The sequence below is a fragment of the Hipposideros armiger genome, unplaced genomic scaffold (assembly GCF_001890085.2).
Source record: "Hipposideros armiger isolate ML-2016 unplaced genomic scaffold, ASM189008v1 scaffold_286, whole genome shotgun sequence".
NCBI classification, from domain to species: Eukaryota; Metazoa; Chordata; class Mammalia; order Chiroptera; family Hipposideridae; genus Hipposideros; species Hipposideros armiger.
In genome coordinates this window covers 1,484,715-1,509,496 of record NW_017731636.1, presented here as the reverse complement: position 1 = coordinate 1,509,496, position 24,782 = coordinate 1,484,715, and the positions used below count along the sequence as shown (strand labels likewise).

Sequence of the window (24,782 nt, the reverse complement as noted above, 5' to 3'; positions counted from 1 at the left end):
GTGAGGGTAGAATGACCCCAACACAAGGATGGCTCCTTAGTTGAGCTCTGCTGCCAGTACAGAGATCTGTCAGGGGAGAAGCTGGAATACTCCAGGCTACTAAAGTTAAGGAAAGGATTGAGATGAACATTATTAGGGCACTTATAAAACATAATTGGGCTCTTTGACACATTATTATCATTATTATTATTATTATTATTAATAACTATCATTTATTGAGCACTTATGCCAGTCACAGTATTCATTATTTGGCATGATACTCTCTCTTAAACGTCACAACAACTGCATGAGATGATAATGAAATTATTATCATCCTCATTTTATGAATGAAGAAAATGGACTCAGAGAAGTTAAGCAACTTGCTCAAAATGACATGGTGTTAATAAGATGCAGATACAGGGTTTGTCTGCAGAAGGACCTCTCCTTTATATGGCTTATTTGAGGTAAAGAAGATGCTTGTGAAATCTTTGTACAGATGCTACTAACTCAGAAGATTTCTAAAAATATAATAAGGTAAAGGCAACAGCCAATAATCAAATCAGACAGACTATCTCTCATGCCTAAATCTCTCCCCATGGTAGTTAAATTCTTAGGGCTTTCAGCCCCCTGGGGCTCCATTATCCTGTTATAGTAACCCCTCATTTAACAAGAAGCTAGACTTCAAGCCATTGCTCAGAACAAAAATGCAAACCCTGAACAAAGTAAAAAAAAAAAAAGTGAGTAGCAATGCTGTGACAGAGACCTTGAATTTTACTCTGAAAAACCTGGAAACATTGTTAAAGACACAAGGCCTAACGGCCTAAATGTAGTTATAATCTGCATGTATGTACAATATGGCGATGACAACAAGAAGTGAAGAAATGATAACTAAGCAATGGGAAGGAAGGGAAGAACCACCAAAACCCAGCAATTCGTGGCTTTCTAGCTTAGGTGGCAAATAGTCCTACATAATTCAACAGTGAATTCATAGCACTCACATACAGAGGAGTGCAAGTTTTGATGCTTGCAATGATTATTTTTAGAAGTTATTTTAACTTTGAAAATGGACAGATTTGGGGTTTGAATTCTGGATTTAATCACTATTTGGGTGATAAAAATAAACAAAGAACTTATCTTTGTAGGATTTGTAAGAATTGAGATAATACATGTAAAACATCTAGCATTTAGTAGCTCTTGACAAATATTGCTTTCCTTCAAAGAGGTTTTTCATGAGGCAGAATAGAGTGTGATAACTTAAAATATTTTTTTCCTAGTTAAAAATGTTATCAGATTTGGGCATTTAAGGTACTGGCATCAATTACTTGGAAAATGTAAGTGTATAGAATCTCTCATTTTCTAATGCCAGGAAAACAGTTTTTGCACTACTCAGAATTCAGACTGTCAAGATGGATAATCTACTTACTTAAAGGCATATTTTACCTATAAGTAAGATGATAAAAACTTTTTGTTTTCTTTGATAATTTCAGGGCCTTGTCCGTGAAATTATCTAAATAATGCTGGATAGGTAACAGTAACACAAAGATTCAAAATTGTAAACATAATAAAGGATAATCAATAGGAGACATAGAAATAGACTTCGGGAAACTTTCAAATAATTTTCTGGGGTACACCCAACAGCTAACATAAAGCTTCGCCCTCTCTTTTTGTAAATGTATTCAAACCTGAAATAGAAGTCTCAGAAAAAATAAACTGGAATGGAAACTTGTTGATTTAGAAGATCTCTAACATGTGCTGAACATCTTCAAAGAGCTTTAGAAAGTAAAGAATTGGACACACACCCATTAGGGATCTTACACTGAGGCTGTCCAGATAATTCCCAGAAGCATTTGGTCCATGGAAAATCCTTGGATTAAGGGGACCACTGCCCAAATTAAATACTTCTGAAGACCATGAGAACAGGTTCTGCTAAAACCATTGTCAGACTTTTCCTTGCGTACTTTTATTCTTTATCCCTTTGATCATATTTTTCTCTTTACTGGTTTACTAAGGGGTGATGACCATCCTAACTTTATAATTTGGCTTTCCCAAACTATTGTTTGTAGAGCTAATTTGAAGTGCAGTATAAAACTATGTTATACTAACAGTACCAAAAATGATACGATACTAAAATGAAAAAAAAATGACCTTGCATTGCAAGAGGGGGATAAAAATTTTCTTGGGATATAATAGCGACTATTTATCATGAGCCCTAAAGACAACATACCTACAGCTCCAGTAAGGCTAATCACATTTCCAATGCAGCTCCTGGATTCAGGTTCTTTGTGTGAATCAGGTTCTTTGATGTCAATCCAGGACCAGGGCCAATTGTCCTATTAGTCTATTAGTTAGAGCATTCAAGTATATGACTCTCTAGTACACTCAGGAAGCTATGTCTTCTTATAAAGGGTCCAAAGGGATAAACCTTTCCTGAGCAGTGTAAATGCAAACTGGTGTGGCAGATTCCTGAGGATAACAATCCCATCCATAGGTGCTGTTCAACTCAGGTGAGCCTCAAAAATTTGTCCCTCACTTTGGCTGATATAGAAAATAGTAAACCAACCAGTTAAAATTCCTTTGCCCAAATAGTTATGGAAATTAATATAGCCCTGGATTTTTCAATTGCTAACCAGAGAGTGTGCTACTACTAATACTTCATTTTGTACCTGGATTAACACTACTGATAATGTAGAACAATTTCTATCTGTGCAAAAAGAAAAGGCAAACTGACTATTAAGGAAGACTCGGGGAGTTGTTGGGACTTGTTTTCATGGTCAGACCTGGATAAATTAAAATCATGTCATTAGAATGCCCTCCAATGCCTCCCTTCTTGTAATACTTTGTTGTGTATTGTACAGCTTGATTTGTTTATCCGGAGTCTTAAATCTACATAGCCACTGTGCTAACAAAGGTTTCAACAAATGATTTAAAGACAAAACCAGGATGGACTCATCCTGATCGACATGCATACTAAAAATCAGACCCACAAATAAAACCTCATCTTCAAGGAGAATCAACAACAGTGGAGAACATCTGGACAAACCCTGATGGTCTCTCCTGTTACTTTGGCTGATTCAAGGATAAAATGGGAGAGTGAGAATATATAAAAGTTCCACACTCCTAGGAAAAGACTAATTGTTCTATAGCTATGGTAATAAGTCAACATCAGAACTGGCTTTCAACCTGATTAATCAATCAATGACGACTTGCTTCAGCGAACATGCCTCTGGAACCCATCAGTCAAATGGAGCCTCACTCTGAAAGGCAGACAATCAGTAGATGACTCACTCCACTGATCCTCTGTGAATGCTGACCCACTCCTGCTTCTATAGTGAACAGAAATCACACTTCTAAGGTTGACACCAACCCACTTTCACCTTTGTAACAACACTGATCCAAAATAAACTCTTGCCCACAATCCTATATAAAATCACCAGTCAGCTTTGCTCAATGAGAATATATATCTCTGACCAGCTAACCATTTCTGCACTTCAGTAAGCAATAAATTCAGTTTTTTATTTCAGATATTGAGTGATGGTCTCATCCTTTAACAATAATTAATAATTGACATTTAATTGAGAAACAGACTAAATTAATATTCACTCATGAAGGTAGTAAGACATTAAAGTAACTCAACCTAATATTTCTCTACCATGCTTTGACTTATATTGTTACCGGTGCCATGTTTATTTTTCTCCTTTTTCTTCACTTGACTAATTCCTACCTGTAGGGTGAGTTAGTTGACCCTCCACTATGTCCTCATAGGTGTGCACTTAACTGTATGCACACTCAATCTGCCTATATCTTGTCCTAGTCTATGCGTTCCTTCTGGGCATAGAGTGTGTCTTTCATCTCTGAGTCCTCGGCACCCAGCCTGGGGTCTGACATATTCTATACTCCAAAAAGTATTTGTTGAATCAAATGACAGTATGATAAAAAATTGAATTATCTCTCTAATGGAAATTATTAATCTATCTGACACCAATGTTATTTAATTAAATTTTGCCTGTAAAAAGGCTTACTTTCCACTGAATTATTTCTCCCCTCAATTCTGAGTCCAAACTTTGCTTGTTTTCACTCACCTAGCTCCTAAGAACTGTTTTCATTCATAAATCTCTTGATGTTTCTTCCTCCCCATTAGCCCAGGGCTCTTGCTACCTCCTTCTCTCACTTCTCTCACTGTAAGAATTTTGAACTTCCATACCATATTTTCCCCCAGTGTGTGTGTTTACCCCTACTCTTTTACATTTTTCTTAACTCAATGGCATGTTTTGTAATTTTAATTAAAAAATTTTTATTTTATTGTGGTAAAAATATTTAACATGAAATCTACCCTCTTAACAAAATTTAAGTGTATAATATTATTGACTATAGAAACAATGTTGTACAGTAGCTCTCTAGAACTTATTCATCTTGCCTAACTGAAACTTTATGCCCTTTTGATTAGTAACTCCCCATCTCCACCTCCCTCCAGTCCCTGACAACCACCATTCCACTTTTTGATGCTGTGAATTGATGATTTTAGATACCCCAGATAAGTGGAATCATGCAGTATTTGTATTTCTGTGACTGACTTATTTCATTTAGCACAATATCCTCAAGGTTCATCCATGTTGTTGCATATTACAGAATTTCGTTCTTTTAAAAAGCTGACTAGTATTCTATTGCATGTATATGAACATTTTCTTTATCCATTCATCTGTTGATGAAGACTTAGATTGTTCCCACATCTTGGCTATTGAGAATAGTGCTGCAATGAACATGGGAGTTGCTAATATCTTTTTGAGATCCTAATTTCAAATTTTTGGATAAATACCTAAAAGCGGGATTGGTAGATCATATTGGTACTTCTAATTTTTAATTTTTTTTAGGGAGCGCCATACTATTTTCCATTCCCACTAATAGCATGCAAGGGTTCCATGTGCTCCACATCCTCACCAACACTATCCACAGGCAAAAAAATGAAATTGGTCCTTGCTTTACACAATACACAAAAATCAACCTGAAATGGATTAAAGACTTAAATATAGGACCTGAAACTGGAGAACTCCTAGAAGAACACTTTGGAGAAAAGCTTCATGACATTGGTCCTGGCAATGATTTCATGGATATGACACCATAAGCACAAGCAACAAAATAAAAAATAAACAAAATGGGACTACATCAAACTAAAAGCTTCTGCACCAAAAGCAAAGGAAAGAATTAACAGTGTGAAAAGTCAACCTATGGGATGGTACAAAATATTTGTAAAACATATATATATATCTGGTAAAGGGTGTGTAATTTTAATTTTTATACATATTGCAAATATTACTATATTGAGTTCAGATAATAATGAAAAAAATTAAAAAACTACAAAAGTAACAGACATCACATTCATTCTTATCCAAACCCAATGGGTCAAACTATAAAGCCAATTCTAAATTTTCATGTTACGAGGGAACAAAGAAAGCATAGATAATAAAAATCCGCATTTTATCTAAGCCACAGTTTAGCTATTGCCCCGGCAAACTATTTATTTATAAAAACTACTATAGTGTCAGAGGGAAAAATTAGCTAATATGATTTTCAACTCTTTTTCTTTCTCTGGCTCACCATCAAGTGGTTTATACATCAAATGTAGTGACAAAAATGCAGGCAATATAAAGAAGTAGAGACTTCAGTTGCTTCAGCCTCTAAAGAGTGAGGATATAAAAAATTTATTTTAAAATTTATTTAAAATTTTTTAAAATTTACTTTTTATTGAGGTATAATTGACATATATTAGTATCAGATGTACAGTATAATGATTTGATATTTGTATGCAAGTGGGAATTTCTTAAAGACCCAGTTAGAAACTTTAATTTCCAATTTTCATCCATTCTGTTTCTTAACTTGAATTGACAAGGCCCTATTAATTCAGGATTTCCAGATGAGATATCATGACCTTGGCTGGAGTATGTGAGTTTGTGCTTTATCTCTCACTTTTCCAGTTATGGAAAAAACATCACAGAATTATAACTATGTATAGTGCCAAGTGGGTATTAGACTAATTGGGGATCACTGCATAAATTATATAAATATCTAATTATATAAATGCTTTACATCTGAAACTAATATAAAATAATATTGAATGTCAACTGTAACTGAAAACAATTAATTAGAAAAGAAACTAAATAAAATAAAATGTTCCTCGAAGATACTTGAAATATGCATTTGAAACAGTGTTATTTTAATAAATGGAAGTGATACCCACTTTGTAATACATGCAGTAACATATTAAGCATACATTTAATAAAGATGTTTTTAAAAATCTAAGAAAAACAAGACTGTGGAACCAAACATCATTGGGTTCAAATTCTGGTTCTGCTACTTGCCTGCAGTTCCTTTTCTGTAAAATGGCAATAAAATATCCATCTCATAAGGTTGTTATGATGATTTAAAGAAGATAATACCTATAAAACACTTAGTATAGTGCACATAGAAAATGCCCAATAAATGTTATAATTACAATTTTCCAAAATCACAGAATTTATATGCTTACATAGTGGTGAACCAGTTTCCTTAAGTCACCCCATGTGGAGACAGTCTAGCTTATGGTCTTTGGCAAAAGATAAGGAAATATTGAAACCTTGAAGCCCAAAGCTTGAAGGCAGAGAATGCAGGGCCAGCACTATCTGATATATAACTCGGTGGGGTTACTGCACCCCCCCACCCCACCCTCAGCTGACTCAAGGTAAAGACAGAAGTAGGTATTTCCCCTAAGGACCTCTGTTGACAACTTACGATGGCTACTGAAGCAGCATTAGTGGAATGACAGGATAAAAATCAGTAACTTTGATGTAAGAAAGGAATACCATAGTGGTAGAAAGTCAGGCTTTGTTGTCAGATGACTGGTTCTGATTACTTCATAACTACGGAAGTGATACATTCCATTAGGTACTGAATCTAAGATTTTGTTCTTTCCCTTTATTCTTAAAAAAAATTGTGAAACAAATATATCATACAAGAAGAATTATGATTCAAAAATAAAGTGTGTGCAAAACATACAAGGTCTGAAAATTAAGTTTGCGAACTTGTCACCTTGTGTTTACTTTGGCAGCACTGTGCAAACAGCTTGGTAAGGTTTCATAACCTTGGTGTATCAGTGTCTCACAGCTGTGTTCATGTTGACGTGTGGCAGTGTCTTGCTGAGTAGTGTTCATTATTGTTGTTGCATGTTTTTGTGTGCTGTAATGTGAATGCCTGAGCTTGAATTACAGAAATGAACAAACATTAAATTTCTTGTTACCTTGGCAAGACAGGAAGTGAAATCAAGGACATGTTAGTCCAAGTTTATGGGGATAATGCCATGAAGAAAACGGCAGTGTACAAATGGATTACACATTTTTCTGAGGGGAGAGAACGCGTCACTGATGAAGAGAGGTCAGGGCGGCCAGTAATGAGCAGAACTGACGAAAACATTGCAAAAATTCCTCGAATTGTGAGTCAAAATTGTTGGCTGACTGTGAGAAGCATAGCAGACCAAGTAAACATTAGTAGAGAAACAGGAAAATCTTAACTGGAAATCTTAGCATGAGAAAGGTGTGCGCAAAAATGGTCCTGAAGGAGCTCTTGCATCACGACATTGTACCAGCTCACACGGCACTGTCTGTGAGGGAGTTTTTAGCCAGTAAACAAATAACTGTCTTGGAACACCCTCCCTACTCACCTGACCTGGCCCCCAATGACTTCTTTCTTTACCCAAAGATAAAGGAAATATTGAAAGGAAGACATTTTGATGACATTCAGGACATCAAGGATAATACGACAACAGCTATCATGGCCATTCCAGAAAAAAAGTTCCAAAATTGCTTTGAAGGGTGGACTAAGCACTGTCACCCGTGCATAGCTCCCTAAGGGGAGTACTTCAAAGGTGACCATAGTGATATTCAGGGATGAGGTATGTAGCACTTTTTCTAGGATGAGTTTGCGAATTTAATTGTCAGACTTCATATGTGTGTGTGTGTGTGTGTGTGTGTGTGTGTGTGTGTGTGTGTAACATTAATTCTTCCATTTCATGGTAAGATAATATATAGTAGGTCATGGCAGGCTAATTATCCTAATGCAAGTTGAAAAAATGAATAAATTGAAAAAATAATATTTTAAAAGATATTGGAGAGTTATGAGAACAATAAGGACTAGATGAACTAAAATTCCAGAGAGAAAAGAGCCCTTCCTGGACCATTTTCTGCCCTTGGGGTATTCGGTAATTCTGGAGGGAAAGAGAAACCACGGGAGTTGTGGGGGGCTGGTGTGACACATTGGAAACTAGAGGATCTGCAAAGAGGAACCTCAAAAATATAAAAAATATTCTACTAAAAAAAATGCTTATTATTGAGGTGTCTGGGATTCTGGGGAAAATACTTCTAACAAATTTAAGAAAACAAATTTGGACAAATTAAATTTGTAATAAATTTAAGGTCAGAGAGAAATCTCCCACAGTTGTATGGTAGGTAGGGGACTAAGTCCAGCTGAAGTGAGGGGCCCTGCCACAAATGAGAGCTCTCCTTCTTGAGATGTTGTCAGGTTTTGAAGCTGTTCAGTGAGGCTAAAGAGCTAAGCTACAAAGCTCTGAAGGGAAGAATTGAATCCACACAATCTTTCAGGCTGGAGGAGACAGAGGTCCATGAGGCTTTCAATCCAAAACCTGGAAGGACCATGCCCAAAGAATAGAGACAACTCATATGAATTGAGTGTTACTAAGGCTACAACTCATCCCTGGCCCAGCTAATCCCTGATTAGACTGAGGTGACCAGTTCCTTGTTCTGTCTTACCAACGAAAGGCTGAATCTTCTCTGGTGGAGGATAGCTTTGGAAGCTTCTTTGGTTCTTCTCCATTGTTCAGCATACAATAAAAAATTACCAGACATATGAATAAGCAGGGAAATAGCACTAATAAGAGAAAAAAAAACCCCACAATAGATGCAGACTGGTGAATTACCAAAATTAATAGACAAATAAAATAACTAATAAATAAAATAAAGGAAACAAAGAAAAACATGGACAAAAAGGATGAGAAAACTGGAGAAATTTACCAAAGAATTGGAACCTATGAAAGAGAATAAGGTGGATATTCTAAAACTGAAAAATATGGTATTTAAAAATAAGAACTCATAAGATGGGTTAACAACAGTTCGACCAGAATAGAAGACAAGATATATGAACCTGAAAATAGTTCAATTAAAAATATTCAAACTGAAGTATAGGAAGAAAAAACTATGGAAAATGAATCCAGATAAGATTATTAGAAACACATGGCAGGGCCGGCCAAGTGGAGCGTTGGTTAAGAGCTGGCTTGGGACGCCAGAGGGCCTCGGTTTGGATCCCACATATGAGGGCCAATGACACTGCCCTCTACAGCTAAGATGCTGAACAACGGCTTGGCCTGGAGCTGGGTTGCCATGAGTCACCCATGGTGGCATAGGCTGCAGCTCCTGCTGCAGTGGGTAGCCATGGGCTACCGTGTGTAGCCAGCAGCCGCAGTGAGCGGCCGTCCAGAATCCGGCGACTGATCTGCCTCACCCGGGAAGAGCACAATGATGGTGCAACTTGGGCCAGTGAAGCGACGTCCTCCACAACTAGACTGAANAAGAACAAAAAGACAGCAACTTGTCTGTTCCCCTTCCCCCAATTCCCCAGCGCTGTTCCCATCCCCCAATTCCCCAATACAAATCTTCAAAAAAAAAAAAAAAAGTAGGCATCTGTCCCGTGTTCTTGGCCTTAGGAAGAAAGATCTGTCTTTCACCACTAAGTATCATGTTAGCTGCAGATGTAGCTCATAGATGCCTTTTAACAAGTGAGGAAATTCCCTTCTATCCATAATTTGTTGAGAATTTTTATCATGAATGTTGAATTTTGCAAATGCTTTTCTATATCAATTGAGATAATCCTTTGGGTTTTGTCCTTTATTAAAATGGTGTATTACATTAGTTGAGTTTTGGATATTAAACTTGCATTACTACATTCCTGGAATAAATTCCACTTGGCCCTGATATATAATACTTTTTGTTACTGGATTTAGTTTGCTTATTGTTTTTTAAGGATTTTTAATGTATATAATAATATTTTATGTTGCTAAATTCAGTTTGCTAATTGTTTTTTAAGGATTTTTGAATCTATGGTCATAAGGAATGTTAATCTGTAGTTTTCATTCAGTTGAATATATATATATATATATATATACATATATTATATATATATGTATATATATATATATTTGCTATTTTTTTGACCCAAAAGTTATTTAGAAGTGTGTTGTTTAATTTCCATATATTTGAGGGTTTCCTAATTTTTTCTGTCATTGATTTATAGTTTATAATTTATAATAAGTCTGTTGTGGTCAGAAAATATACTTTGAATAATTTCAATTTAAAAATAAAATCTGTTAAGAGTTGTTTTATGGCCTGGCATATGATTCAGCCAGGGGGAGGTTCCATGTGCACTTGTGAAGAATGGATTTTGCTATTGTTATATATGTGAAATACAAACGTAAGGTAGGTAAAGTTGGTTGATGGTGCTGTCCAAGTCTTCTATGACTTTGCTGATTTTCTGTCTGGTTGTTCTATCAATCATGATAATGGGATATAAGTCTCCAATGGTGATTTTCTATTTCTCATTTCAGTTTTTGCCTCATGTATTTAGGGCTCTGTTGTTGGGTGTGATACATTTATAATTGATACATATTCATGATGTATTGACCATTTTATTATGAAATTTCTTTGTCTATAGTAATAGTACTTGTCTTAAAGTCTATTTTGTTTGATAATGATATAGCACCTTCAACTCACTTAAAGTTACTGTTTCCAAGGCCTTTCTTTTTCAATTAGCAATAATCACACCTCAGATAAACCTCATTGGCTATGATACTGCCTCTGCACAAAGCTGGCCTTTTTCTATAAAATGATAGTAAAATTTTCAACCTATTTGTGTATTTGAATATAAAGCATATCTCTTATAGACAGCATATGCTTGGTCTTATTTTTTTATTCAGTCTGAAAATCTCTGCCTTTTGATAGAAGCATTTGGTTCATTCCCATTTAATGTGCTTTTTTTATGTGGTTGAATTTACATTTGTTTTCTGTGTCGTATCTTCTTTGTTCCTGTATTCCTCCTTTACTATCTTTTTTTGTTGTTTAATATTTTTAAATGTACCATTTTAATTCTTTTGATTTTTAAACGATTGAAACATTTTCTTAACAGTTGCTCTAGAAACCCCAATATGTATATTACTTTATCACAATCTACTTCATGTTAATACTGGCTTGATTTCATTAAAGTCACTTCATTTCAATATATCTCTATTTCCTCCCCCTCTACTGTTTGATTATGTTATATATACTACATCTATGTATGTAGTTAACCCAACAGCATAGTTCAATAATTATCACTTTATATGCTCTTACATCATTTAAAGAAAGTAAGAGAAGAAAAAAGAAAAATATATTTATACAGTCTTTTATATTTACCTACATGTTTACCATTTCCAGTGCCTTTTATTTCTTCCTGTGGATTCAAGTTACTGTCTGATATCATTTCCTTTACTTTGAAGAATTTTGTCTTTTTAGAATTCCTTTAGTATTTCTTGTAAGTCTGCTAGTCACAAATTTATCTGGGAGTGTTTTGTTTTACCTTCAGTTTTGAAGGATAGTTTTCACTGGACATAGAATTCTTGATTGAATTTTTTCTTGCTGCACTTTGAATATATTATTCCAGTGCCTATTGCCTCCTTGTTTCTGATGCTAAGTCACCTGTTGAATATATTGGTATTGCCCTGTATACAATGTTTTTGTTTTTGTTTTCTGGCTACTTTTAAGGATTTTCTTTGAGTAGTTTGTCTATGATGTGTTTAGGTGAGGATCTCTGTGAATTTGTGTTACTTGGAGTTTGATGAGTTCCTCAGATCTATATATTAATGTTTTTCCATCAAGTCTGAGAAGTTTTTGACCATTATTTATTTGAAAAAATTTCCAGCCACTTTCTCTCTTCTCTTTTTTGGGGTCACCATTATATCTATCTTAGTAGGCTAAATGTGATTCCATGTGTCTCTGAGGCTCTGCTAATTTTTCTTCAATTTTTTTCTCTTCAGATTATATTATTTCTATTACTTATTTCAAGTTCACCGATTCTTCTGTCATCTCAAATCTGCTCTTGAGTCCATTTAGTATATTTTTCATTTGGGTTATTATACAAGTTTAGAATTTCCATTTGGTTGTTTTAGATAATTTCTATTTCTTTATTGTTATTGTGGAGTCTCTATCATATTTTCCTTTAATTAAAAAAAATAGCTTTTGTTAATTTTTTGAACATATATTTGATAGCTACTTTAAAGTCTATGCTTGCTAAATCCAACATACGGGCCCACTCAGAGACAACTTTTGTTAAATGCTCTGCCCTCTTCCCCACCCCCAAGTATGGGTTACACTTTCCTGTTTCTTTTCTTTTTTGGATGTGTTGTAAATTTGTGTTGGTAACCAACTGGACATGTAAAATTATATATTATAGCAACTTTTGATTCTGATTTTCCACCTCATGTTTTTTGTTTGTTTATTGCTCCTTTTTGTTGTTGTTGCTATTTGTTTTTAAGTAATTTGACTGGATTTAATCTGTCTCCCCTGTGGTTTGCTGCTGTCTCTGCCCATTTTTAAAAAAATTCTCATTTTTATTTTTTAGCCTAGGGTTACTCTTATTCTTCATAGCTTAATGGCATGTCATGGTGGGTCTGTGTGTGGGTTGGAGAGTGCATTCAAAGTTCAGGTAGTTTTCAAATCTACCATGACTTTTACTTTCTACCTGGCCTTCTCAGTTCTCCTCTGTACATCTGCTCAGCCTCCCAGCCAGACAGGAATGTGTGAAGAGCTTGGAGTCTGTTGGGGGCTGCATGTTTGTTCAGCTTCCCTCGTCTCTAGGGATGTGTGAATAATTTATCAACCCCTTCGATGACTCTTATTTCCAACACTTTCCTGGAAGATCCCTGTTAAATTTCTGGCTAGTTCTCTTGGCTGCTGCAGCCCCAACCAGGACTTAACGCTCAGGCTAGGAGAGCTGCAGGTTTTTCCATTTGCCACTGTGAGTGTGAGTTTCCCATCCTCCACTCCCAAACATGTCAGCCCTTCTGGCTAACGAAGCTGCTAGTTTCCACTCTGGGAGAACTACCACGCTGAATGAACTAGGGTGGGGAATAAGGGCGGCCTCAGGCAAGAACGCCACAGGCTGCGTAAAGGTTCACTTCAAGTTCAGCCGTTTTGAGAAGATAAGCGCTTCTCAATTTGTTGCCTTTGGTTGATTTCTAGAGATCTCAAATCGTTGTTTTTGACAAATTTAGTTTTATGCCTACCTTTTGGGGACAGAATATGGATCTTTTCACTTCTCCATAGCTGGAAGTCTCCTGCTTTCACTTTAGATTTTGCAAAATTCTTACTGCCGTAACAGATCTTAGAAGCTTTTCAGGAGATTTAAAAAATATGTTTTACCCAACATTTGGGATGGGGTGGGGGGTGTATTTTCAGTGGGAGGGTCGGTCCAGATACCTAGTCAGCTGTACAGAAGAGAGTTAATACTTTCTCAGTTTTTTTTCTAACCATTAAATGAAATTCTTTAAGCAAAGAATTTAGCAAAGTGTCTGAAAAGGCGGCCCATAAACAGTAGTTATAACAACATCTGAACACTTATAGGAATTTTATATACACTATTTTATTTAATCTTAACTCTAAAAGGTAGGTATTCCAATTTTAATATTAGCCAGAAAAATATATACTAGACCAAGGACATACAAGTAGTAAATGGTGGAGCCAGGCTCTCAATCCAAAACTACTGAATTCCAAAGCTGGTACCTTCCTCACTTTACCATGCTGCTTCCATTGTGGAGGGGATTTCAGTGGCTGCTCTTTGGGGGTAGCCTCTCTAGGAGGTAGTAAGGAATTAAATCCATTACAGGTATTAGGGATAGGGCTTATATACTAATTGGCAATGACCCAAATCACAGTGGGGCATAGATTCCCAAAATCAGACAGGGCTTTTGCTAAGACAATTAACAAATGACTGTAATACGGTATCTGTGTATCATTTAAACTGATAAGGTTTTAGAGTCCTATATGATATTTGCCCAAATTCCGATTGCCCAAATTGTATATACAATGAACAATGAAATCTGAACTAAGATTACCACAAAAATATCTAAACAACTGAACTTCATCCCATTTTAAAGCCTATAAATATATTTGGGAATTAAATAGCAAATATTGAGAAAGTTGACTCTTGGATTGGTAAATTTTATTTGAGTGATTATGAATCTGGTCCTCATTTCTCTATATCCAGAAACTACAACCTAAGCTACTGCAAAAGACTTTCTACTTGGCCTCTCCACTTCCAGCTCCTCTCACCTTTTTTTTGTTTGATTAAAACACTGCCATTTACTAAAGTGCCAACTTCCACACTAGCAAACCAAACCTCTTCTTGACCAGTCACTATAATTATAGTCACTAGAATTCTTTTCACCTTTGATCTGTTTTTTTATAATCACACCTCACCAATCTTCCTAAGAATGTTCTTTAATCATGTTGCTTCTGTGTACTTCCTCATTGCTTACTATTATCCTCTCAATTATTCATCCCTAGGCCATTATAACGTGGTTCCCAGTTGATAATAGAACTCTCTGTCTCTCACAACTCCCTGTCCCCGGTGGGCTCATTTACTCACTTTTTTTTTCATCCTCTACTCTTACCACCTTAATTCTCACCTCCAAACCTCTGCTTATGCCATTCTCCCTACTTATTCTTCCCTGCCTTTTGCCACTATCTCCTTTCTTGGAGCATACTCTTTACTCTGTTTCACTTACCCAAAACTTACAGGTCCTTTAAAATGAAATGCTTTCATTCATTCAGTGGACATTTGTTCATGCCATGCAGAGTAAGCTCCAAAAGGTGTTTTTCCTCAGATAATTTACCAAAAAAGGCATTATCATTTTTATTCCACATCTAGCCTAGTTGTGGCTCCACAGTAGGGGGAAATCTCACTTTAGTTCAATTGATACATCACTTTTATCCCACTTTTGACTCTCTCTAACTTTAATATAATTAGTAGATGAATCCTTCACTCCCTTGAGTTATACATCTATCCGAGGCAATCTATCTTATTTTGGATCTTGTCTCTTCTGGGCCTATGACACAGCACATGGTTATAACAACGTGACAAATATATATCAAAGGAAAAAATGATAATTACAAGTGAGTCTCATAACTGAGATAGTCATAAACTATGTCGTACAATAGTCTCCTTCTTAAAATCACAAAACTATTAATATTTGAGTACATTAATTATTTTGCTTCATGCTGTACAAGCAGCCAAGAGATAACAGCTTCCCTTTAGTAAAACAAACAAATAAACAAAACTATTCAAATACTTGGTTTGTTTTCATCCCATATTTCATGTTTCTTCTTTGTCATCTTTTTGCTACCCATTCTCTTCCCCATGTTTTTGACAGTTAGCCATCGGTGCAGATAGAATGAAATAAAGAATTGTCATAGATATTTTACCATTGCAATCAGCCTCCTTGTCTCAGTCTGATTCTTTCCTATACTTATGAGGTGAGGGAAGGAAGGCGATAGAAAATGATGTTAGGGAAATGAAATGTGTTTAAAAGAGCAAAGGACTTAATAATAAAAGAGGAAAAAAACAAAGGCAAAGAAGCATAGGGGAAATATATTGATGTTCTAGAATTGTTTTTACTCACTTTAGTGGAAATGAACAAGTCTTTCACCAACACCTACTGGCTAGTATAAGACCACACATATTCAAGCAATTAAGAAAAAAATGCATTCAGATAAAAATATTTGATAGCACCTCAACAAAAATTATGTGGGTGAGGCAGAATGAAGAGCATTGGCATGATCTGTGGAATTGTCTTACCTATGGTGGCTTTCTCTTCTGTTAGCACAGATCATCACAGTTGGTTGCAAAAGCCTACATTTCATTCATTAACGGTGGCCAAAGGCTTATTGCCATTTCAAAATATTTTACTTGGTAGTACATATAAGGATATATCACTGCTGTTCTTGCATTCCAAGGTATTTGAAAATTCCATAAAAATAATTTTGCTTTCAAAAAGTCAATGGACTTTCATTTAATTTTATCTGCCTGTGCTCTAGAAAACAAGAAACAAAAGAAAATGTTGGACTAGTTATGCATACATTTGAACTGTAATGCAGGACAAAGGGAGAATATTTCATTTTTACTTAGGCAAACTGCTGAAAAAAAATAACAGTAGTTATACTCTTTTAGCAATCTGCTGCTTCTTACCCAAAACATAAATCTCATTGTTGACTACAGCTGTGCTGAATCGGTACTTAGAGTACTTCATAGGCGCCCGCTCTGTCCATTGATCTTGGCTGGGGTCATACTGCAACAGTTTGTTGCTTAATCGATCAGGTTCTTCATCAGGAAGATCCATCTGTATGAAATATGACAACCAATATAATAAAATACTATTTAAAGATCTCTGTGAGTACATGAATGCAATTAATCAAAGCAGATGGCCAAAGAGATAGAGGTTAACTGTAATGACTCAAACTCACAAACACACAAATCTCACGACTTGGGGTTATAAGTACACTGTCAATATCGGATAAATTTATATTCTGTAATAATGGGGCTAAGGTGTTGGGTTACAGCAAACAATCTGTGATCTTAGCAGTAAGACAATGTAGCATTTTTTAAAAACTTAAGCAACGAAGCCTTAAAAATGAAACCAAGCTTTCTAGAATAGTGTAATTTTAGTTTGCCAAACTTCATAACGGTGAATTTTAATATTTGTGAGAAACTATTTTAATAATTTATAAGGCATTTTTCATAATATTTTTCTAATTCAAATGGAGCAAAATTAAGAAAACATTTTAGTGTTCTAGTAATTAGAGTATTTTTATCCCATAATTATGCCCTATATAAGAACAGTATGAATTCAATTTTCAAGATATATGGATTAATATAAGTTATTTGCAGTTATTTTATGTATTTATTTTATATATTATGTATTTATAATATATATGTATATATTATATATATATGACTAGAGACAGTACAAATTGAATAACTGCTTATTCTCAAACACATGTATGTGGTTTCTCCTACTCATAAACTTCAGGTGAAGTAATTTTGTTTTCTGCAATGTGTCAGGAACTTTTATGATTTCAAGCTAAGGATGATTAAGTGTCTTTTATTTTTTTTGTTGTTTTGGATGCAGGTGTTCCACACAAAAATAATTGCCATATTTATGAAAGTTGTGTGCAATTAATTTTAGTTAATTACATTAAATGAATAAAGAATTATGATCATTATGGTTGCAATCACAACCCATGTTACCTTGCAATTTAATGTATTGTATTATGTACAGACTAGCAAAAGCTTTTGTTATGCAGTAAATATTCACATGTCATCTGTCCAAAGACATTATAAATTAACAAATGTTGACTTTATTATTTTAATTCTCCTTCTAATGTAAATATTGTCTTCTAATGTAAGTATTTAATCTATTTTAGTGAAAGAAAAGTAAGAAGCTTCTAAGATATCTTTGGAGCTTATTCATGCAAAATGAACTATGTAGTGGATAGTTCTGAAAAAGCTTAATTACAAATAATTTGTCAGTTATCAGCTACTAGCTGTGATTAAATCTGTACTTCTTTTTGATACATAGCACAAAATTTTAAATGTACTAAAGGTAAAGTTTAAGTTTTAAAACAGGGATGATATACTGTAAATGATGAAGTCCAAGCTTATGAAATGAATACAAAAGCATCGGTTTTATCATGAAGCAAATATGGAGAAACAAGAAATCACATAGGCAAAAATAAATTTACTTTATGTCATTTGAGTGAACAAGGAGCTAGTAAGATTAATTTCTATTAAAAGATACTAGTTGGCCAGGGCAAAAGGCAGCTAGAGTGATACTACCGTGAGAGCTCCAAGGCACTGGGAGGAACACCCAAGAGAAAATAAAGGGCTACTGTGGTCATTACTCCACTGTGTTTTCAGTTTTGCCTTGCCATCACTTTGCTGGGCTTCAATACAAACGGTATTGTTTCTCTGTTTGCTGATGCCCAGCAAAGGCATAAAGTGTTTAAAATTACAGTATACTTTTGTGGAAACAATTGTGCCAACACAGGATGAGTATTCTGATTTCCTACTTAGAGTAAGAGTTTTAAAAGTGGAAAAGACATAAGAGTTACTTGCCTCACATCATACAGCTCTTAACCAGATAGCACTGGGGTGAGGACCCAGCTTCTCTGCCCTCTCCTTAGGTGCTCCCAACAGATAATCCCTCAGCATAAGCATTTTTCATAATTAGCAAGATGGAAAGAATTATGAAGAACACAGCATGAATACAAATGAAGTCATGTCTATGATTAACACACTTTAAATTTCATTCTCCTATACTGATTTAACACTTTAAAATCTTAAGTTTAATATTCTATAAAATAAGAAGTATTTTACCAAAATGTAAGTCATACTCTTTTAGTATTCAACGACTACATTTTTCAGCATAGCAGCCAGACTCAGCATAGCCATGCCAATTAGGTATATAGGAAATTTCTTAACCTGAGGGGTCCAGCCTCCAATCACATGAAGTTTATTATTCACTGTCACTACAGCATGACACGCCAATTGTAGTGGGAGGGGAGACACTCTTTTCCAATTGTCCCATTCTACAGAGTACTTATCAACACAGTTTGTAATAAGATACTGGTTTTTAATTTTCATCTGTCCTCCTATAACATAGAGGTCGTTATGGACACTGCCCAGAGCATAGAGCTCTCGAAATTCAGTTGTGCATAACTTTTCCCAAGACTGGTTTCCTCTATCATGATACCTATAAATTAACACAGAGAAAAGACTGGATTAGAGTTAACATGAAAACAATTTATCCAAGAAACACACTTAAGTTTCTTTTCCAACTAAAAATGACATGATTTTGTTCTAATTAGAGAGGAAAAAACATCAATACAAGATAGTGATACAGGTTTATGGGGTTTTTTTGTTTTGTTTTTTATTTTGTAAGGACTGATGAGGAAAATACAATGTGCATAGGAAACATTAACCACACCTACCTGCAGAATTTTAGGAAAAATAGTAGATTGAAAAAACAAAGATTATCTAGGACTAGCCATCATTTCCTAATTCTGGGAAATAAAATCAATAACAAATAGGAAAGTCTTACAGCAAATCATCTGTAATTTTATCATAAAAGAATAAGTAAAAATAAAGAAAAAAAGTCTCATTCTATGGAATAGAAGCTTCACTTTCACATTACATTAAAGAAATCAGTTTTAGAGCAGAAAATCTGAAAATATCTAAATTCAGAGACCTCTGATGGGATGATGTAGGATGTGTAGAATTTTAAGAATTATTCTTAGAGTTCTAACTGGCTTAGAACAGCATCAAGAGCACCTGTAGGTATATAAAAACCCATCTGCAGGTGTCTGCTTGGCATTTAACATCTATTTTAATCCCCTAAGTATGGCAGTTTCAGTTATTTTTTCCATGAATAATTATGTCAGCCTGAGAAAAATCTTGGGAGGTAGGGACACTAGGATATATGGTCTCTCAGTACCTCTGGGACTACAAAACATGAACTGATTATCTGTGTGTGCATGTGCATGTGCATGTGTATGGCATTACATAGTCACTAAGTATATGAATATGTGGCTATCCTTTGTCTTGCTTCTTGATAGTGGTAAGCATATTTTATCAAATCATGATTTCAGACACATAGTCTATGAAGGACACAAGTATTTACGGAGACAGTGGGGTAAAATATGTGATATTAGATCTGTTCTAGAAAATCCAGAAAGCATACCTGGACTTCAAAACTTAAACAAAACAAAAAATAAAAACAGGAAAATATGGGAAATAAGAAAAAAAGTTCTGTTTGGAAACAAATGAAGAAATTATGTGTGTGCTCTATACAGAGTATAATTTTAAAGTATAGACTACTTTTTTATGTCAAACATTTGATATTTGATCATATTTATAGGAGTTTTTCCCAGTTGTCATAGGTAAACTCTTACATTCTTCTCCAGAAATAACTTTTTACTTTAAGTTTGACAGGAAAGTTAGAAGATTATGCGCCTTTCCTAGTGGGCAGGCCTGGCTTGTCACAGGCTGAATGCAGAAATTTATCAAACTTCATGATAGCTGTCTTGTATGTAATTCTAGGTAAGAAACAAAAGTCCTTAGAACACAGGTATTTTCACTACTATTTTTAATTGTACTGGGTTTTAGAAGAGAAAGAAGGATTAGGTATTTATAGGTGGGGGCTACTGAAGTAAAGCCAATGAATGAACTATATACATAGAACTAAAAAAATGGAGTTTGGTTTTTCTGAGGCATGATTCAAGAAAACAGGCCAAGAACAAAATACAATACATGAGGGTTGGGATGTACAAGTTTTCTGGGCAACTGAATAATCTGATTTTTATGTTAACATTTTGAACAAAAAATGGGGAAAGAAAATGCTAGCTAAAACTATAAAATTTATTATTAAGAAAAATGGATATGACATAAAAAAGAAAATAACAGTGACAAAAGCATTCAATGTTCTCTGAGGTTGATAGTTTAAAAATAGCATGTATCTTCAGCTGTTTGTATATCAAAGTATGGAAGATAAGTAAAGGAGATGGAAAGGTATATCTTTTTGAAAAGAAACCAGAGTACTAGTTTACTTCCTCTTTTAAGTTGAAAAGAAATATATCTGCATGAAAATCTATGAACTATAAATTAGGGGCAAATTGAGGAGCATCTGGGCAAAAATATTATAGGAAGAATACCACAAGATGATGATTTCTCACACACATCACAAAACTGGCACTAAATTAATCTTCAGCAGTGCTATAAGATTTTAACTATGCCGACATCTGCTGGAAGTCTCATTTAAGCCCAAGGCAATGCTTCTAATAATTTCATTACTTGCCTTGCTGACAGTTTCATTATTGGAGGAAATGAGGAGGGCAACTGATACTTTTACCCTAATTCTGATGGACGTGGAGGAGCTGGTCGTTGATGGGAACCTGGTTGAGTTCAAGATAGATAAGAAGGGTATATAGCCAGACATATGCAGCAAGAAAGGGAAGCAGACTTTCAAAAGAAGAAGAAAGATGTTTGAAGGTCAAAACAAAAAGACACTTTGACAGGATTGGACGTTTATTGGGAAAAAATTCTGATAGCAGTTTTGTGGCCCATTTTGATGAGAAAGAGAAAGAGTTATTTAAAGAACCTGAGGTACTTCTAACAAGGGGCTTTCAGATGGAAAGAAGGACATCTAACCAAGAGCAAATAAAACCAAGAGCAAATAAAACAAGTGGTATGGATCTATAAGAACCATGTGGGGAAAACCAAAGCTTCCTCTTCCTGTAAGGACTGATACCCTGGCTCTGTGTTCTATACCTGATTAATTCTGAAGAAGTCTGCACCTGCTGCTCAGTGACACGCTCTGCCATGATGGGGATGGGTCCAGATCACTCATCCAGGGCTCTGCATTCCCTCCCCTCTCTATACTAGAAGAGATGAGGCGTGTCTCCAAAATATGAATATGGAAAAGGGACAGACCGATAACTTAAAACTGATAATGGAATTCTAAGAGTCGACAGAAAAATAGTAGACCTTTTAATTTTTTCTTTGTCCCAACTTTACTGTCAAGAAGAATTACCTTCTGTCTGAAGTCTTAACAAACCCTGGTAAGAGGGAACTGAGAGGAAAAGGATATTGAAGGAGAGCTTTACTGTCTAGTATGTATTCTGTGTGCATATTTGTTGTTTACCCAATTAGGCTGAAGAGCTGAATACTAAACACTTGCTGAATAAAGAGTAAACAAATGTAAGTGTCCTCGTTTGCTAAACCTAGATGATACGCTACTTCTTAGCAGACACCTTTGTTCTTACAATTCTAGGGTTAAAGCATTCTTACTGAGGCTGCTAACATTTTAGACTATTAGAGGGTTAGGAAAGATCCACAAATTAAGGATAGAGGATGAAAACTGACAGATAATTATTAACTTTTATTTGCAAAACAATGACTTATTACTCTGAAGTAGGAACTAAAAAAAATGCAGTTCAAAGAAGTCAGTGGTAATAAACTCCTCTTCTGGTTAAAAGTTATATCAAGCTCTTCAAAAACAAAGCAAGGCATTCCATCCTATCATATTGATAAATTAGACAGAATGAAAATATACAATGGAATCACAACATACATACACTTAACTTATGCAAGTTCAACTACATGTTCTTAACAAAAGGAGATAAAACATAATTTTAAAATGTGGGTGATTGCATTGTGAATTTTACATATATGTAAAATGTGTAATTACAGGATAATTTGACTACATGTCATTTAAGACGTCATCACTCTTTCAGCGGTACTTTCTCCTACTGTTGCTAATGTCAAAGCAATATAATGAAAATATATTTATAAATATAGTGCTAGATACAAACCTATAGATTTCAACATTCTTGTTCTTTTGTCTGGAGAGTTTAGAGGCACTTGCTTCTCCAGCCACAATTATAGCATTGTTTTCCATGACAACACCAGCACACACGGTTCCTAAACCCTCCCCATACTTGGGAGACGAGATAAAGTAGGTCTTCTGTGATGCAGGGTCATAACAAAAACTGGCATCCCCATAGTTCCTATGTCTTGACCTGATTCCTGAAGAATTGGTGCCAATGCAAAGCAAAAGACTAGTAGTCTCCATGCCATAACGAAGATTTAGAGGGTGTTGTTGGGGTGTCTTGAAGCCTTTGAATGTGTTTTGAATTATATCAATGCAATTTGCATCACATAGAAGCATTGTGTTCCTTTTTAAGGCTTGTCTTAAAAAAGAAGGATTTATAAGTTCCAATCTGACTTGTTTCAAAAGCTCAGCAAGGTGCTCTTTGCGCGATTCTTGGTTATGATTTACCCATCTCAGAACTAAGTCCAGAATGCTCTCCTCTCTGGATATGTTAAGGTCATCTGATTTAATAAGCATCAGAAATTGGTGCACTTCAATTTCTAGTATTTCTTCATGTAAGCTCACCTCAGCAAAGTGCTGATATAAATATTTCTTTGATTGATCAGATAAATCTTCAGCTCCAATCTGCTTTGCAAAATAATGGATACCTACACAGTTGGAGGCATCCATGTGGTCCATCATATATTTTTGACACACACTAAAGACTTCTTCTATCTGCATAAAATAGGCAGCCATAGTTACAGTCTGCACATTGGCATTATTGATCTCCAACACTGCATTATACATGTAATTTAATATAACTGACACACCTTCTGCTGTGATGTCATAAAGTATGACTTCCCTTTGAGTACATTCAAGTAGTCCACAGGTAAACATAGCTTTGAAATAAGGACTAAAAGCAGCCAGGACCAGTCTGTGGCAAGGAAATTTCTCTCCTTCTGCTATGAGTATTACATCAATCATTTCTGCTAATTCTTTCATGTTCTTAACTTTATTCAGTAAATTCAAACTATGTTGGTATTTTTCTTTTCCCCCAATCTTGCACTCCATGATACACTGTCCAATGTTTCTAAGTAAGTCTTCTTTAAATTTAACTTGATTCTTGAGGGGCTATTTGCATTTCTGATTACTCACAAAGCAACAGAGGTGTCTTAGAAAATTCCTGAGGGAAAGAAAAGAAGCAGTTTTCTTCTAAGGAAAAAATTCTCTATAATTTAAAATGCAACATTAGTTCTAAGAAATATTCATAAATAAATATTATTCATTCCAAACCAGAGTAGTTTAAGATAACTACTTTTTTCATATCTAAAAATAATGTCGATTGTATAAAGAGTAAAATTTTAACCACTAACAATATTTTCCAAATCAGCAGCAGAAATTTTTCTAGGAGGGTTGGAAAGTCCTCCCTCCTGTGGTCAATGAAGAGAGAAGTGATAAGATGGGCACATTTTGCAATTTCATTTCCAGTTACCAACTACAGCTGCCCTGCAGGCAAAGGGTACAGAGACTTCAGGTATGTTCTCTCTGAGGAGATTCAATATCACCTAAAAGGTTATGTTCACCTCCCTGCCAAATGCACCCAATGTTAAAACAGCAATTCACAAAATCACAACAGGGGCCATGTAGGATGCCTGGAAAAAAAGAATCCATTAAAATTCTCAAACTTTGCTCTGGGGCAAGTAATTCAAAACAAATGCTATGGGAAACACAACCAAATGTCAGCTGATCTGAGGCTTCACAGTTCTTGAAACTTACAACTAAATCATCCTAAACTTAGAAAATACACAAAAGTCATCCCGTTTCTCTCTCCTCGCTCCTTACTCAGTCTCTCTGTTCTCATGGTGGCACAGACTGTATCACTTCTTCACTTAAAAAGCACTAGTTTAGTTAAAAGTCTCTTTAAACTAGATGTCTCATCTTCACCTTCCCCAGAGGAATGGAAACAGGATGTTCAGAGAAAGATAATTAGACATTTTGATGGGATAAAGGACATTTCTAAAGATTTTTTTTTAATTGGGGAATTGGGGGGATGGGAACAGTGCTGGGGAATTGGGGGAAGGGGAACAGACAAGTTGTGTCGTTTTTGTTCTTCAGTCTAGTTGTGGAGGACGTTGTTTCACTGGCCCAAGTTGGCACCATCATTGCGCTCTTCCCAGGCGAGGCAGATCAGTCGCTGGCTTCTGGACTGCCACTCACGGCAGCTGCCAGCCACTCAAGCTGGCTGCTGGCTACACACGGTAGCCCAGGGCAACCCACTGCAGCAGGGGCTGCAGCCCACGCCATCACCGGCGAC

At 35.4% G+C, this 24,782-nt stretch overlaps 1 protein-coding gene across 5 annotated transcripts in view; it reads right to left on the bottom strand.

Annotated features, from left to right (window-relative positions):
• The window catches only part of KBTBD12 (kelch repeat and BTB domain containing 12), an 86,960-nt gene that overhangs the window by 51,893 nt on the left and 10,285 nt on the right, over positions 1-24,782 (bottom strand). For 4 of the 5 annotated variants that reach the window (XR_002125764.1, XM_019658653.1, XM_019658652.1 and 1 more), the window contains exons 2-4: positions 22,470-23,651; positions 18,583-18,853; positions 16,291-16,441 (exon numbers count right to left, since the gene is read on the bottom strand). Coding sequence is in view for 3 of the 5 variants with exons in the window: in XM_019658653.1 (XP_019514198.1) it covers positions 16,291-16,441; positions 18,583-18,853; positions 22,470-23,539 (1,492 nt within the window). In the remaining 2 variants the exon portion in view is untranslated. Of the gene's footprint in view, positions 1-15,900; positions 16,136-16,290; positions 16,442-18,582; positions 18,854-22,469; positions 23,652-24,782 lie in introns of all 5 variants that reach the window. The other variant, XR_002125765.1, reaches the window with a different exon arrangement.